Source organism: Fulmarus glacialis, unplaced genomic scaffold (assembly GCF_000690835.1).
Source record: "Fulmarus glacialis isolate BGI_N327 unplaced genomic scaffold, ASM69083v1 scaffold47336, whole genome shotgun sequence".
Taxonomy (NCBI): Eukaryota; Metazoa; Chordata; class Aves; order Procellariiformes; family Procellariidae; genus Fulmarus; species Fulmarus glacialis.
The window spans coordinates 3,446-19,135 of NW_009218386.1; the positions used below are offsets into that span (position 1 = coordinate 3,446).

The 15,690-nt window shown below is 38.7% G+C and overlaps 1 protein-coding gene across 1 annotated transcript in view; it reads left to right on the top strand.

Annotated features, from left to right (window-relative positions):
* Positions 1–15,119, top strand: part of PALMD (palmdelphin) — a gene marked incomplete at its 5' end in the record, with an annotated part of 16,959 nt that extends 1,840 nt beyond the window's left edge. Inside the window, 5 exons of the mRNA XM_009580029.1 lie at positions 7,626–7,740; positions 8,617–8,650; positions 8,741–8,851; positions 9,600–10,697; positions 14,982–15,119. Of these exons, the coding sequence (XP_009578324.1) occupies positions 7,626–7,740; positions 8,617–8,650; positions 8,741–8,851; positions 9,600–10,697; positions 14,982–15,025 (1,402 nt within the window). The remainder of the gene's footprint in view (positions 1–7,625; positions 7,741–8,616; positions 8,651–8,740; positions 8,852–9,599; positions 10,698–14,981) is intronic.
* Between the last annotated feature and the right edge of the window lie 571 nt (positions 15,120–15,690).

The following is a 15,690-nucleotide window of genomic DNA, read 5'->3' on the forward strand; positions in this document are numbered from 1 at the left end:
TCACCAGCATCTAAATCTAGTCTGTCATCTCATAAGATACCTTTAGAGTTCTCTGCACCTAAGTCATTGTAATTGAGCTATCTCACAGCAACACTGGCAGCGGGTCCCTCCTGTCCTACCCCTGGGAAGACTTGGAATGCAGGATTAGGACTTAAAAACCTTCCTGCAATACTAATTCAGAGATTTCAGCAAATAGGGTTGATTATTCACACATTTCCATGACTCGCAGAATCCTGGGTTTGTAACTACAGTTGTAGAGTCTTTTGATACTATTTTTGTAATTATTGTCCTGAATTTGTCATCAGCTCAGTGGCCTTAATTTATATTTCCTCAGAGACCAAAACTGAACACATAGTGAGCTTTACTTTTCTGAATATAGCCATATAAACTTTTTTTTAGCATGACTAGAATTTATCGCTATTACAAATAGTAAAACAGTAATCCAGCTGGAGCTTCAAACCTGAAAAACTCCTTTAATTCATGTAGGTGAATTAGCATCACAAAGGAATATTCCCCCTGCTTTAATTCTAGATCGGATCCCAAAGTTGACAAGAGGTTATAAATTTTAAAGTGTATCTGAATTAGAAGTTTCCAGGTCTTTTGAAAGATGCCCACAGGCATTTAAAGGAAGATTTCTAAATGCATTTGTGCTTTAAGGAAGGAGAAATGAAAGTGCCAAACCTATCATTTGTTCCCGATTGCTTTCTTAAATCACAACATGGATCCTGGAGTAACATCTCAGCCCGTCTCTATTTTTTGATAATTACAAGGACTAGACAGAGATCCACTATGAATGGGAAGATGGCACATTTAGTACTGCATCACATGACCAAGAGCACACATATTATGCCAAAAAAGGCAGGGGTTCCTCAGCTCCTACACTTGATGTATGCCTGAGCCTGTAACAGCCTAACTATAGAAATGTGCCTGTTACCTTCCCACTAGAATTCTTGCCAGAGACTTGGTTAACATTCAGCATGTACAAAAAAAATCCATTTTAGAATTCCTTTCCCATGTAGGTGGGATGCAGGGATGACAGGTTTGTTTTGTTGTTGTTGTTTTGGTTTTTTTAATAGTTTCTATTTATATGCCTGTATTTAAGAGAAAGGTATTAGGTATGAATTATTTTCCTACATAGTTCCAGATTCAGTTAATTACAAGCACAAGTAATGTTTGTGTATCTAGATGGCTGACCATAAACCAGCAATTTAAATGCTGATGAAAATGAAATGAAATAAGTTTACTTGCAACTGTAAGCAGCACAGTGGAAAAAGCTGCAATACAGTTTGATAGTAGTTGTTGGCCTTTCTCCTCTTACTAAAAATATTATTCTTTTTCCAAGAATATAAGGCTATTAGTTTTACTACACTTGCTTAATGGAACCTGTGAATGGTTCCTCTTTTATTTTTATATATGCTGCTTTTTCATGGCAATTGATTTTTTTCATGGCGAACTAAGTATTTCCACAGCCATTTGTTGTTAATACCAGTGTTACCAGCTAACTCTTCCTGCCTGTAACCTTCTCCTGGGAAGCTCCACCAAATTGCTTCCTCCTTAAAATGATGCCTACTTCTTGACGTACATCTGAAATACTTCAGATTTATTTGTAGTGAAATGAATCAGAGAAATTACATCAGCATAAAAAGAAAAGATTAACCAACAAAGAAAGCATAACACAAAATGACACGCTGTCTTCCCTCTTACAGTAAGAACTTCACAGGTATAATGCATCCTAGAAATGAAAATCAGTACAGAACTGCTCCTACTTACGTTCCTGAGCCACCCTGAATTAAGAGGACTTAATTCACCATTGCTGAAGTTCTAAAGACAGTTTAGAGGTTTGTAAGGCCTTGATATCAAAAGAAGTATTTTCATTACTGATATACTTACACTCATAACCAAACAATCTACACACCTTAGAGTCTTTGACAGCTTTTATCTTCATGATACACAGACGACTCAGACAAGGACATTTGATTTTATAGATGGAGAATGGAGGCAGAAGAACATACCTGGAGTCATGTGGGAACTTCCCTCTGAACTAGGAATTTAAGCAGGTTTATTCACATTTTGCTATAAATTATACTTCCTACCGCTCCTCAATAGCTGTCTACAAAGACCTCTAGAAAAACATCCATGCTGCCTTCCACATATCATTATGTTTTGTTTAGACATACTCAGCCCATTTTCAAACCAGCCAGCAGTGATACAGAAACCTAGTAATAGAGAGTTCAGTATGAACAAAGTCCACTAAAAAGCACAAAATATGCACCGTACAGTACTTGCACAGTGCTTTTGCTATGCCATAGATAGCAGCCAAGCTAACAAAAGCTTGCTTGACTACATATATGTGAAGTCATACCTTTGACTTGTCCTGTAAATCAAAGATTGCTAAACTGATCATGTAGACACATGTCATGCAGTAATAGTAATATATATTATTGAGAAGCTCAGTAGAATTCTTCCTTGTGGGCATCTGATTATTAAACTTCACTTGATTCAGATAGATTCTGTCCACTCTGATGATTATTCTGCATGGGTTTTATTGTTAGTTAAAAAAATCTGAGTCACTTTAAAAACTTTTTCAATGCTCTTAGACCAGTCTTTGCTTCTTTCTGCTGAGAAGAAAATCGTAATTGTAGGCAAATTATTTCCAGTAGTGGCATGGGCCTTTCCATCACCCTCCTAAATGGGACTTCTTTTTTGACACATTCTTTACTTGGGTGTCAAATAGAGGTAATGTATGTCTGCTAATAAGTTCGGAGTTGAGCATTTTTTGATAAAAGGGAGAGTTCCACTCTTTGTATCAACAACAAAATAGTGAATAGCGAGTGGCCTGAACCACCTTGCAGACAAATAGCTGAACCTTCTGGTTACAGACAAAAACAGCATTTACATTTTTGTCCTATTCACCCTGTTTACATGTTAGAAGTTACAGTGAGCATGTTCTTGGTCAGGGTAGAAGCTGAATGAAGAATTAGGAGTCCCATCTTCTCATTTAATTTTCAGCAAATAGCACTCATTCTTGATGGAATTAGTTGCTAAACAACATACTTAAAAATGCACAAACAACATCACAGTTAACTAAGGTCCATTCAATAGTTTGTAATGTGACACATGAAGGCAGGCTAAGGCTAGATGGACTCCGGAGCTGCTAAAGCATTTGACTCACCTCAAAACATGTGAGGACTTGCTAAACTGCCTTTGCCTCTCAGTCCGGTATTCTCCAGGGTGGTATCCTCCTATCTGCTTTTCATTCTTAAGCTGCTTATTTTTCTTCTGGGGTGGCAGTGGTGCCAACTCCAGCAGATTAGCTGGTGGCCAGCTGCAGTCAGGCATACTCTGTAGAATTTCTTAATTCAGATACTACTTTGGCAGAGAAACCTCCAATTTAGTATCTCAGCTTCTAAGGTTCCTTCTTTCATCTACACCTCCATAATACTTATTTTCCCCTCTCAAATAATGAACACTACTCAAGGAGAGAAGGACAAACATCCAAAGGATTGATTTAATACAGTAGCGTGTCATACTTCCATTTCTCTACAAAACATGGCAGCACCATCAAAAGATAGTTTCTTACAATTGCTAGTGTAGCTGCTAGACCCTTTCAAGACAAATACAAACTGTGATGTAACTTAATAAAAATTTCATTGATTTAGAAGTTTCTAAAGATTTAAACACACCAGAAAGATTCTGGCCTAACTTTTCAACTACACGAAGTCAAAAGGACTCTGATTTCTTTGAACTATACAGATTGCATCTTTTAAAAGTTTCCTTTCAACAAATTCCAGCGTGCACACTCACAACATCCTCTGAAAATGAACCATAAAATCTATGTCTATATGCAAGTATGAGTGCACAAGAGATTTAAAGTCTAGATGCAATTCCCATTACATGGATATGAGAATTTTTCCCTAACCCCACTGAGCACTGAATCAGTCTTCTTAACTACCATATGAAGTGGGTGTTGGTATGGGTGTGAGAGCATATATAAACTTAAATAATAATTTTCTTGATCTTCCAGATAACTATATCGGGTTTATCATCTTTGATTTATTTGGGGTTGTGTTTTCTCTTTCTCTGTCCCCACCCCCCTCCCCCTTTTTTTTTTTAATACCTTTCCAGGAACTTTCCTCCTCTCCTTCCAGTGTTTAGAGTCCAGACTGAAATAAACCCATAGCAAAGGTTAATGATTCTTCAGTTCATTATGCTTCTGTGAGCTTTTAATGATTAATTTTCGCATTATGATAATATTGCAATCAAGTCTCACGTAAAAATACAACAATTCAATATATTAAAGAAATACTATTCTCTAAGAAGTGCAGAAATATGGCACATGGTCATTGCATTAGTTTCGTTTATAGCCCTCCAAGAATATTCATCCCCCTCATTATAAAGTTTTTAAATTTTGGCACTATAATCATTACCTTTGAACAGGGTCCTAAGGGCATCTTGCAGAGCTCAGGTCCAAAGTGTTAACTGCTTTTAAATATTTCTTTTAGTTTTTACTTTCATCCTGAATGCATTTTTCTTCACATCTCAGTTCTGAGGTCTGTGATACCTTTGTGTTTCAAAAAAGAGGATATTCTCACTGACAGATAAAAGTCCACGTAGTATCCTATTATTGTAGCTCTACAAATCTGAGTTTAAATAGGGCAAGAGCCACATGTTATTCAGACTCCTCAAGGAGTGACACAGTAGGAGATAAATAATGCTCCTCTGTGAGCCTGCATTCAATTTTTCTGGTCTGCTTTCTTTAAACAGAGGACAGGTTTTATTATTAATGTTGATTTTGGTGTAATATCGTGGATCCTAGCACATACTATAGAATAAGTCAAAACATAAAACAATTTTTTCTATCAGGCTTATAGGCCATCATTACTCTATTTGTAACTTTGGCTCAGATCATCTAGTTGTAACTCTAATCTGACTGATCTCAGCAACTAGTGATATCAGTTGCAGTTGCCTTAAGTCTACAGTCATCAATTTCTGACATGGATTCAAAAACAATGGAAGACATATTTCACCCAAATATGGAAAGTTTTGAAATTTGCTTGTGTTTTTGTTTTTTTCCTTTAACTTAAAAGAAGTTCTTCCAAAAACGATCCCAAAAAGAAAAGGTAGATGAACCAGGAGACTGAAGCTATACAGCACTCACCTACAGCATGAGAGATCCAGCTCAAGTCCCAGAGTTAAATCTGGACTTGATTTTAGATCTTCATGGAAAAGTGACTTCCCAACTACTAGGCTAACAAGGCAAATTTCTATCTAAAAACCAACAAATATGCACTTATGCAGAAAGGAACGGTCTTGACTAGAAAGAGGAAAAAAAAAATAGGATACGGGACACCTGCTTAAGTCACTGTCTTAGTCACCAGAGAAAAGAATTTGACTGAGATACTTTACCTTAGAGGTGTGCTTTAACCAGGCATAGCTTTCTCCTTCTCTCACATACATATAGATTAGATATTTTATCCCGGACCTTTCTGTCTAGAAGTGTTTTGTCAAACATCTCAGTACTGAGAAAATAAAAACTCTAATTAGGAAAAAGATGCCTTAAACATTGTACTCAGCTTTAACATGCAGGAAACCATATAACATAGATTTAACATATAACAAAAAGACGAGGGAAAGGGAGCTGTGACCCCTTTTAAATAATGTACAAACCTACAGCAGAAGTCAATAATCCAAAAGAAAATTTGACTGCTGAGTTTCAATCTCCCTTTTACATAACGATAAAGGTTTTTTAAGAAAATAGTTAGCCCATCAGCCAAGTCTTAAACGGCAAGATACTTCTGTTTTGCACTGCTAAAATCTGATAGAGAGAAGTCAATTGCTGGATATGCTGCTGCCTTAGAGAATACCCAAAGTTAGCATATTTGGTATTCATAAGAGGTAGGCTTGTAGTCTTTGTAAAACAAAACTCTCGCTGACTAGACCTGGGTACAATCAAGGGTCCCCCTCTAATAAATAGGCCCTTAAAAATTGTTTCTTAGTGTTGGAAATCTCACCTAATTGCAATCTTAGAAAGTGATTGCTATTAGCGCCTGATGCAACATGTATCACGCCTATGTGAACTACCCCAGTTTTCTGTTGCAAATACATTGGTAATACTTGTGAGGATACTGCTTGAGCAAACACTGCAAATGTTAACCTTCCTAGCTGCTTGTCCTAGGTGCATTGAACTAGTGTGTCTTACATGACTGCTGTTTTGCTGAAAAGGAATGCTTTCCAGAAACAATATTTCAGGACTTTTCCCAGAGAATTAAGTACACAAAATGCCAATGAGTAACTAAGAAGGACACATGTATGTCTGTAAAAGCCTTAGTACACAGCCCCAAAGAGAAGCCCTTAAAACTTGCTAGTATTTTTAAGTCTGTAGCTACACAAGCTCTGGTCTAGTCTATCAGGAACACTACAGTAACAGCCACTGCACATCAGCAATATCTTTCATTTTTAATCAAGATTTTTTCCCCTGAAGAATCAAGCTTCAGGCTGTCGGTCAAGCACTGTTACACCTGTTTTACCAAAGCAAGGAATTTTGAAATCCCAGAACCCACGTTCACACATGCAAAACCATGGAGAACTGTCTTGGCATCTTGGAGCTGAACACACACACCCATCAGAAAGCCCCTTCATCACTCTGAGTGTTTATAAATTTTTCATTCTCAATCCCAGACAGACTGGAAAACAACAAAGCTTCAGACTTTAGTCTCCTGAGCATCCTCCCATTCTGCAGGTTGTTTAGTTTTCAAAATCCACACAATTATGAAGTTATCACTTCATAAAAGTAGCCTGCAAAGCACATCACTATTATGATTTCTAGCTGTATTAATTTTCATATTAGAAAATTAGTTAAGAGCTGTTTTATCTACAAAAAGTACTTGCAAATGCCATTACCATTTTATGGAAAAAAAAAAAAAAGATACCTGTTCTACCCCTCAGAAATACGAATGCAATTCGATTTCCATTAATAGAGGTGGTTCTTCTGGAACTGTAGCTTCTAGTTATAGATTGACTAGAACTTTCCTCCATGGGGGATCCTCTTGAATACAGTTTGGCTACATATGTTAAAATACAGTGTATGAGGTAATGTACTCTAGCCCTTTAAGTACTACCAGTTACAAGAACATTCTTCTGTCTTTATTACAACAAAAGAATTTGCTTCTTTTCATAATGTGCACAAGTACACATACAAAAATAAGAGACAAACAAATAAAGTCATAACCCTGGTGTCTGTATACTAGATTCCTACATCTTAATTACAAGGGAGTAATCACATTTCTTGAGACAATGTAGAAGAGAAAATTTGCTTAGAGATGAGGAAATGCTGCGCAGGCCTATATTCCTTATCTACCCCCTCCTGAAAAATAATTTAATTTCAGCCACTGTTTTCAAAGTAGGCTCAGAAGGAATCTATGGCAGGCACATTTTTTTTTTTTTAAAATGAGAATACTATTTCACAGTATTTCCTGGTGCATGTGAAATTATAAGCTGATCTCATATTAGAGCAAAATTTGTCAGGGTAAGTAGAACCAGCCCCACTAATGTCCATATTCACAATGTATTGAATCTGCAATGTTGTTGTCTACCTGGTATTAAATCAAAGGGAATTATGATTGCAGACTGGAGAAGGAAATTGAGGCTCTGGAAAGAGAGGAAATGGAAGTCTCAGCTAAGGAAGCAGCAATTTTAAAGAAACTTAAGACTGTTGAGAAAACAACAGAAGACATAATAAAGGTTAGTACCAAATTACTCCAGAGGTAGAATTCATTACTCATTCATCATAATAACAAGGGAAAAAGGAACTAGCTGGATCCTGTGAGTGGTCGTGAGCTTTTGTCTAAAGTGGCAGTAGTTCAAATACAAGAGGATTCAAGATGTTATACCGTTCCAGTGCCCAAATGTCTCCATTTGCTTGTTTGTGGGGGTGGGGGAGCAATTCCTATCATTACTCATCTACAGCACATCTCAAAAAGATAGCACTGCCACTGACACCAGCCAGCAACTTTGCATCTCAGCCAGAGACAGACGCAACAGGTACAGAGGCTGACGTATTCATACTCCTTCAGGTGATGTGTCCAGCATCATGCTTTCCCCCAAGTCCTTGAGAGAGGTTACAGTGAAACATGACAATATTATCAGTCATTAGTCTTTGTCAAAAGGTCATTTTGATATTTGAAAATCATCTTAAACCGTCTCAGAAATATAGTGATGAAACTAAACGTCAGTTCTCCAGTTGTTCTTACACATACACACACATTCTCTCTAAAGATACGCAGAGAGATAAGCACAACTGGAAAGTCAAAGTGGAGCCTTTGAAAATCTTTGAAGCCAACCAGCTTGGGCCAGAGTGTGAGGTTGTGTCACTGATTAACACTTTGTAATGTCCTGTCCTTCCCTGTGTGACTTGGAATCATGTTGGCAAAAAAAACCAGAAAAATTTCAGTTTCTCCCTTGTCATGCTCCAACTGAGCAGGTTCCACTTTTATAGCCCCTTCAAAGTATGAAGCCATGCAGACAAAAAGTTTAAACTGTCAGATAAAGCAAAGCACTGTCTAGTTAACATCTTAAAACTGACTAATCACATTTATTGTTAATGGTTCTCTTTCCTAGTCTGTGAAGACTGAAAAAGCAGGAGTTGAAAGAGGTATGTTTAGTCAAAAAAAATATTTTTAAAAAGGTTCTCGTAGAAGTCAGTGAAAACATACTCAATGCTTTGTGGATTTTCTTTACTCAGAGGCAGCAGACTACATATATGCCAGCATACCTGACCTTCCCAAGTATTTCAGGCCTTCAGCACTGAAAAGTACAGCACATGCTGCCACCGATGATGAAGAAAAGAGAAAAGGTACTGCTTATTAGTAACTCCAAAGGGTGTCCACATGTGCAAAGACTTCCTATAAATTGAATCTAATACACTTTAAGGGAAGGATAAACATTACGGACATGGGACAATGTTGTTCTCATTTAAGCTGCATTATGTTATTAGTGAGGTCATCAAAACTGAGAGGTGGGACACTGGTGTAAGGTATGTGCCATTGAGAATAAGGACCTCAATGTTTTCAACATTGACACTTCTTTCCAACACTTCGTTCCTCTACCTGGCATAACTTTAAGTAGTTCCTCCCTTTGTATCATACATTTCACATTTTCTATCCGCACTTACACCTACTAGGTAGCCAGCAGTAGTCTGGTTATTTCCCAACTACTACAAAGCCTCCTAACCCTTCTGAGTGCCCAAGACTCTTTAGTCTTATAGCACGTTGAGCTCTTTCAACTGCTATTGTCCAGCACAACATGAGGGGCCAAGGTTAAATCTGGCTGTCTCAGTCAATCACGTAACGAAAACTGGCTCCTCAACAGCTTATTCTTCCTCACAGAATTAGATCCAAACAAAAATATTTTTTTCCACTTCAAGTTTTGACAGCATGGAAGGGGGCATTCAAAATGAGAATCCAATATATTGGTTATGTATGTGATAATTTTGCATATTTGATAATTCATTCTGACAGTCATCTCTATCACTGTCAGAACTCTTCTATAATGTTTCTTGCAGCTGCTGGATTATCAGTTTAAGCACTTGTTTCTTTCAACAGCATTGTTTGCCATGGAAATTAAAGTTGAAAAAGACATGAAGACAGGAGAAAACACAGTGTTATCAACAATACCTCTTCCCTCAAAGGAGTTTAAGGAGACAGGAATTAAAGTCTATGATGATGGCAGGAAGTCAGTCTATGCAGTATCCTCAAATGGCAGCACAACACAAAATGGGATGGGTGAACTTGCTCCTATTGAGGTGGAGGACCTGCTACGGCAAGCAACTGAAAAAAATTCCCAGTCTCCCACAGAGTATCATGAGCCTGTGTTTGCAAACAAATTTTGCAGGCCCGTTACTCCTCAGAAAGATAAATTAGTCCCTGGACCAAAACCAGAAGACACTCACAGAAGAGAGATGAATGGACTTAGCAATCATCACACAGAATTCTCCTCCAAAACAGAGCCCTTTACGCAGCAACGTAAAGAGAATGGGCTTGATCTTCCAAAGGCAATACAGCCAAAGTCTCCCTCTCCAGTACTTTCCCATTCAGAGAAGAAAGTGCATACTAATCCTGAGAACAGAGTGATACATAATGAAGAAAGAAAAGCTGCACATGAGGAATTAAAACCTTACCAGAATACAAGAGAAAGACATAACGAGACAAGGTTTTTAAGTGCCTGCCATCTTAATGAAACATCCCCTGCACCTCAAGATGAGGAAGATGTTCAATACAGCATTGTCCAAGCTGTACCATGTTACGTGGATGATTCGGAACCAGTAACAATGATTTTCATGGGTTATCAGCGCATTGATGATGACTATGCAGAAGCAGACCAGAAGTTGTCACGATACGATGGGGTTATCCACGCAGAATTAGTTATCATTGATGACGATGATGAAGATGACAGCAAATCTGAGAAAACAGCATATCATCCCATAGGCCACTACAGTCAGGTTTATCAGCCACCAAACAGGAAAATCACAGAAGTCCCACAGATGAACCCTGTGAGCAGTCTGGGTGCAAGCCTGAACAAGGTACCCCACAAAAATTCCATCTCCCTGCGAGAACAAGAGGAACGCTTAAGCTCACCGACACACCGTGCTTACCTTCATGACCAGGTATCTGGAGACGGTACTGAAGATCCCTCACTAACAGGTAACAGAAAAGGAAAATCATGTCAATGCTGTTCGCTCATGTAGCAAACTGATACTACTCTTAAATGCTAGCAACTGTTCCACTTTACTATTTGGATTGTTTCATGGACTAATACACAATTACTAATCATTTCTTTCCTTGTTTGTTAGCAAACACCAATCTGCATTTTGGTACTGTTGAATTATTTAATCTTTAGCAATGCACTAGTTACCATATCAAAATTTGGAAAATAAGCTATCTCAGAACAGCCATTTCTGTTACCTTCAAAGATTAAAAGTGGTTCTCTTTCAAGTGACAATTAAAAGTTCCATTAATGCTACCTCAAAATTAGCAGAATTAGTTCTCATTTCTACCAGGTAACTAACAGCATTGCTTCTTAACACTGTCTCCTCGCTGGAATGTTTTTGTGCTCATCTGCATTCTAACTACTTCCTAGATAATCCAAATTGCTCCTTAAATCAGAAAGGCTGTTTAATAACCAGCTTTACTTTGCATTTCATTTTTCTGGAATCACCATTGCCAACCTTGCCTTGACAGTGTTTATGCAAGTTTTAACATTTTTTGTTAACCTGAGTTAGATATTTTTATAGCCTCTAAAAGACAATGAAACAGTTTTCATCACTACATGTGGTTAGTCCATATAGTCCGTAGTGTTATCTTTTTAAACACTTTTATATTCTATTAATACTCAAGGTGTCTATTTCTTACTATAAAGTTTTATAATAAAAGGTTGAAAGAACAATAGCAAGATCTCCCAGAAACACAGAAAGCTCTTCTTTCTGATTTTGTTGAACTTTAACGCACACAATTAAACTGCATTTAAGTATATTTACCGAGCAGCAGATTTCAGACAGTAGCCACTTTCCACTTCAAGGAAAGAATACTGTGCTTGAATTACAGGAAGATCAGGGGTCCTGATCCCACAGTCTCTCCCTGCTCCTCTTCCAGACTATATTCTAAATAATTTTGGAATTTAGCAGCAAAAGCATAAGCATAAAGCTGCATTAGCAGCCCAGCATTTCTTTACAACACAGGTAAAGCCAGGAGAGAGGGTGGTCATTGGATCACATGAGGAGTTTCAGGTATTTTTGTATCAGTATGCACTGATTGGGAAGAGCTGTTCGGTAAATAATCCTCTCAGTTTATAGAAGTATCAACCTTGTGCAGTCATGCACAAAACAGCCTGAAATATTCCAGCAGTGGTGCCCAGCCTTTCTGATCAATGAGGCCACTGCACTTTTCTATCACTTGAGACGACCTTTGCTTCTCTCAAGCACCCATCCTGCCATCTGTGCACTTCCCTGTGTCCTCCGGGACCAAAGGCTGCTGCCAGCAACTCTTATGCCAGCAATGAAAAGCAGAAGTAGCTGGTACAGGCAAGATAAACCACTCCAGCAACTGCTCCAGCCCATTATATTTTGGGGGTAGTCCCTTAATTCCCCTATCACATATGTATAGGCATATAATGGAGAAGAAACACTCACCCGCCCACCCACCAGCTGGTTGCTACTGAAACAATTCATTCATTCTACAGCCTGCTGCGTGAGTGCTCCTGAACAGATCCTGGGAAAGAGGCTTCCAAGAACTAACTATGAGCTGGCAGTACCATTCAGGTGGGCCATACACGGGCCATGAGATGTTAGCTGAGCACCTCTATCTGTAACAATCTTTGCTTATTTTTGTCTCCTGAAAGAAGCGTCTGAAACGTCTTCATTTTTCCCTGCCACTCATAGACATTCTCCAAACAATCTAGGTTCTCTCTCTTTTGAGATTAGTAGAAAACAAACACTGAATTTCAGGGAAGGGGGTAAGTAAATCTAGCAAAGACATTTGAGAATCTGTTCTGTTAATCTGTATTTGGTCTTACCCATTTACTTACAAATATTCTACCAAGGAGAAAATAGCCAATTAGGAAAAAAATGGCCCCAATTAAATTAAAAGCAGTTTGGCAACTGCCTCAAAAATACACCCCAACAGTCAGCACTGCCTCCAAGTGAGTGTCTTAAGTGCCCAGTAGAATTTGGAACTAAGCCATATTCCTCTTTATCCCTCCACCTATTTATTGCCACTCCCTGGGACATTTTGATCAGTGGAAAAAGCCAGGAAGTGACTCAATTTTTCCCAAGCAGTCCTGTAATCCTACTGTGACTTCCAAAAAGGAAACAAAACCAGGAAAGACTCTTAAATCTAGAACAATGTATTACACAGAGCTGTTTCTTAGGGAAATAAATTGTTTTCAAAGATCTGATGCCCAGCCTAGCAGATTCACCCTAAACACCACCAGAGAAAAGAGGGGAGTCAAAATTATTTTTGGTACCTCATCATTCATTACTAAAACAACCAACCATACAACAGAAAAAAATAACCCTTTCTGAAATGAAAGCTTTGGTAAGGCAATTGCAGCATTTGAACATTAAACAAGCACTAAGGACAGGTTGGGCGGCAGTGTTGATCTGCTTGAGGGTAGGAAGGCTCTACGGAGGGATCTGGACAGGCTGGATGGATGGGCCAAGGCCAATTGTATGAGGTTCAACAAGGTTTGGCTCACAACAACCCCAATAAACTACTACAGGCTTGGGGAAGAGTGGCTGGAAAGCTGCCCAGAGGAAAAGGACCTGGGGGTGCTGGTGGACAGCCGGCTGAACATGAGCCGGCAGTGTGCCCAGGTGGCCAAGAAGGCCAACGGCATCCTGGCCTGTATCAGAAACAGTGTGGCCAGCAGGAGTAGGGAGGTGATCGTGCCCCTGTACTCGGCCCTGGTGAGGCCGCACCTCGAATACTGTGTTCAGTTTTGGGCCCCTCACTACAAGAAAGACATTGAGGTGCTGGAGCGTGTCCAGAGAAGGGCAACGAAGCTGGTGAAGGGTCTAGAGCACAAGTCTTATGAGGGGAAGCTGAGGGAACTGGGGTTGTTTAGCCTGGAGAATGAATGGAATGGAGAATAGTGGAACAATTAAGGAAAGGAAAAACTGAAGCTGAATAGGCAGTAAAACCTACTGACTGTGGAACAGGCTCTCATGGGTCATGGAGGTCCAAGGCTTTTGGCAGATAGCTAGTCGAGATGAGCTAATTTTTTTCCTTACCACTGGAAGCTGTGCAGCCTTCAAAAAACACAATGGAGACTTAGCTCCATTTGCGTTGAAGAAAGTAACGTACAAAAAAGTCTTTTAATAGAGAAAGATTCATGCAAGCCATCTGGTTTCTGTAACGCATAGAGCAAGACAAAAACAGACTGTTGGCTGTAAATGAAGCATCAGACTGATTGTGCTGTCAAACCACAAACAGGACTCGAATCCTTCAGAATTCCTTGGTCTGCAAACAGTACACAGGGTCTTTGAAAGAGCCAAGGTTAACATCAGTGGCCCTATGATATAAAGTTACACTCAGATGCTTCTATGATTTGCAACAACTTCAGCATTCAAAACATAACTCAAGTTGGCCATTTGCTGACATGCAAATGTAAATCAAGTAAACAGCTGCTTTGACCCCCTGTCTCTCAGTACAGAGATATATGCAGGATGAAGGAATGAGACATGCTATTTTGGGTGACTGTTCAAACTAACAGGTCAGAGGGCTGGTGTGGTGAGATTACTCCCACTGCATTCTCAGATCAACTACATGGTGCAGGGAGGCTCTTACATATCAAACAACAATATTATATTGCTATTCTAAAAACAACCTTAACATTTAATCATCTGCCCTACACTGTCACCTTCAAACTAACCCACATTACACCCAGTTACAGACAATAGCCATACTGATGTTTATACAGATACTAAGTTACTCCGTCAGACTCAAATCAGGAATATGACTAACTCCTGCTCTGACTCACTACACCAGGAAGAGAGGAAAGTTTTCTGTGAACACCAAAAAAAAAGAAAAAGGCTTCCAAACAGTTACAGCTCCCACTGAGGAATTCAGTTTAAACAAAGAGTTCATTTAACTGTTCATGCATGCTTTTAATCTGTCAGCATCTAGTCAAGGACAATACCATCTGTCTGCCATGCCTTAGTGAAGGTAACAGAAACAAAACAGGAGAAGAGCTGTGCCAATTTTCAAATAGTGATAATGAAATAATTTCTTAATATATTCGCTTTATTGCAAAATTACCAGAACTAATGCCTTCTACTGATTTCTTTTTATAATATTAAAACAATGCCTATTCTGCTGGATTAACCACCGGAGGTACGTGTATTCTTCATTTCTCTAAATAAGGAGATTTAGCATCAGAAATGGAAAGTTAGTCTTGAAATACAATGGCTTTGTTTGTTTTCTTTTTTTCAGCTCTGAGGATGAGAATGGCAAAGCTGGGGAAAAAGGTGATTTAACAGCTGTAATGACACGGAAGTAAAATTTGCTACTCAAAGCAGAATAAAGCTAAGAAGAGTTTCTTCAACACACCTTTTCTGGATCATAATGCTTGTTTTGTTCCTCTGTTTTATGCATCTGGGTTATTTTGCCCTCTGCATAATCCAATGGACTTTAACAGACTTTTAGATCTGACCAACTGCCACATACACACAAATTACATCCTGGATTTTGCTGAAAGTAGTGGAAAGTTACCCAAGACCATAAATGCAGCATATATCCAAGTATCAAGACACATGCGTACCTTTTCCCACAATCAGGAATATATTGTTGCTATATACACAGAGCAGATAAACACCCATCTCCACAGGACATTGTTTCACTTCAAAGTGTGCCAATCTACCTGATTTTGACTGAAGATGCTGTCCCAGCATTTTTCTGGTAAAAGCATTGGTTAATAAAAAACTAAACATGAGAGATAAGAGCAGGAAGAAATGTAAATATAAAAGCTGGTTTCCAAGCATGCCACCTTGGCCAAAATTTAAAGCATTCCTTTTTAAGTGACAGCAAAACAAATCAAAAATAGTAAATTCAGCATTTAAATATTTAGCCACCTTCTAGAACTCCACAGTCCACCCACCCTTCTATTTTACATATGACAGTATAGCCATCCTTAGGCCTGCTC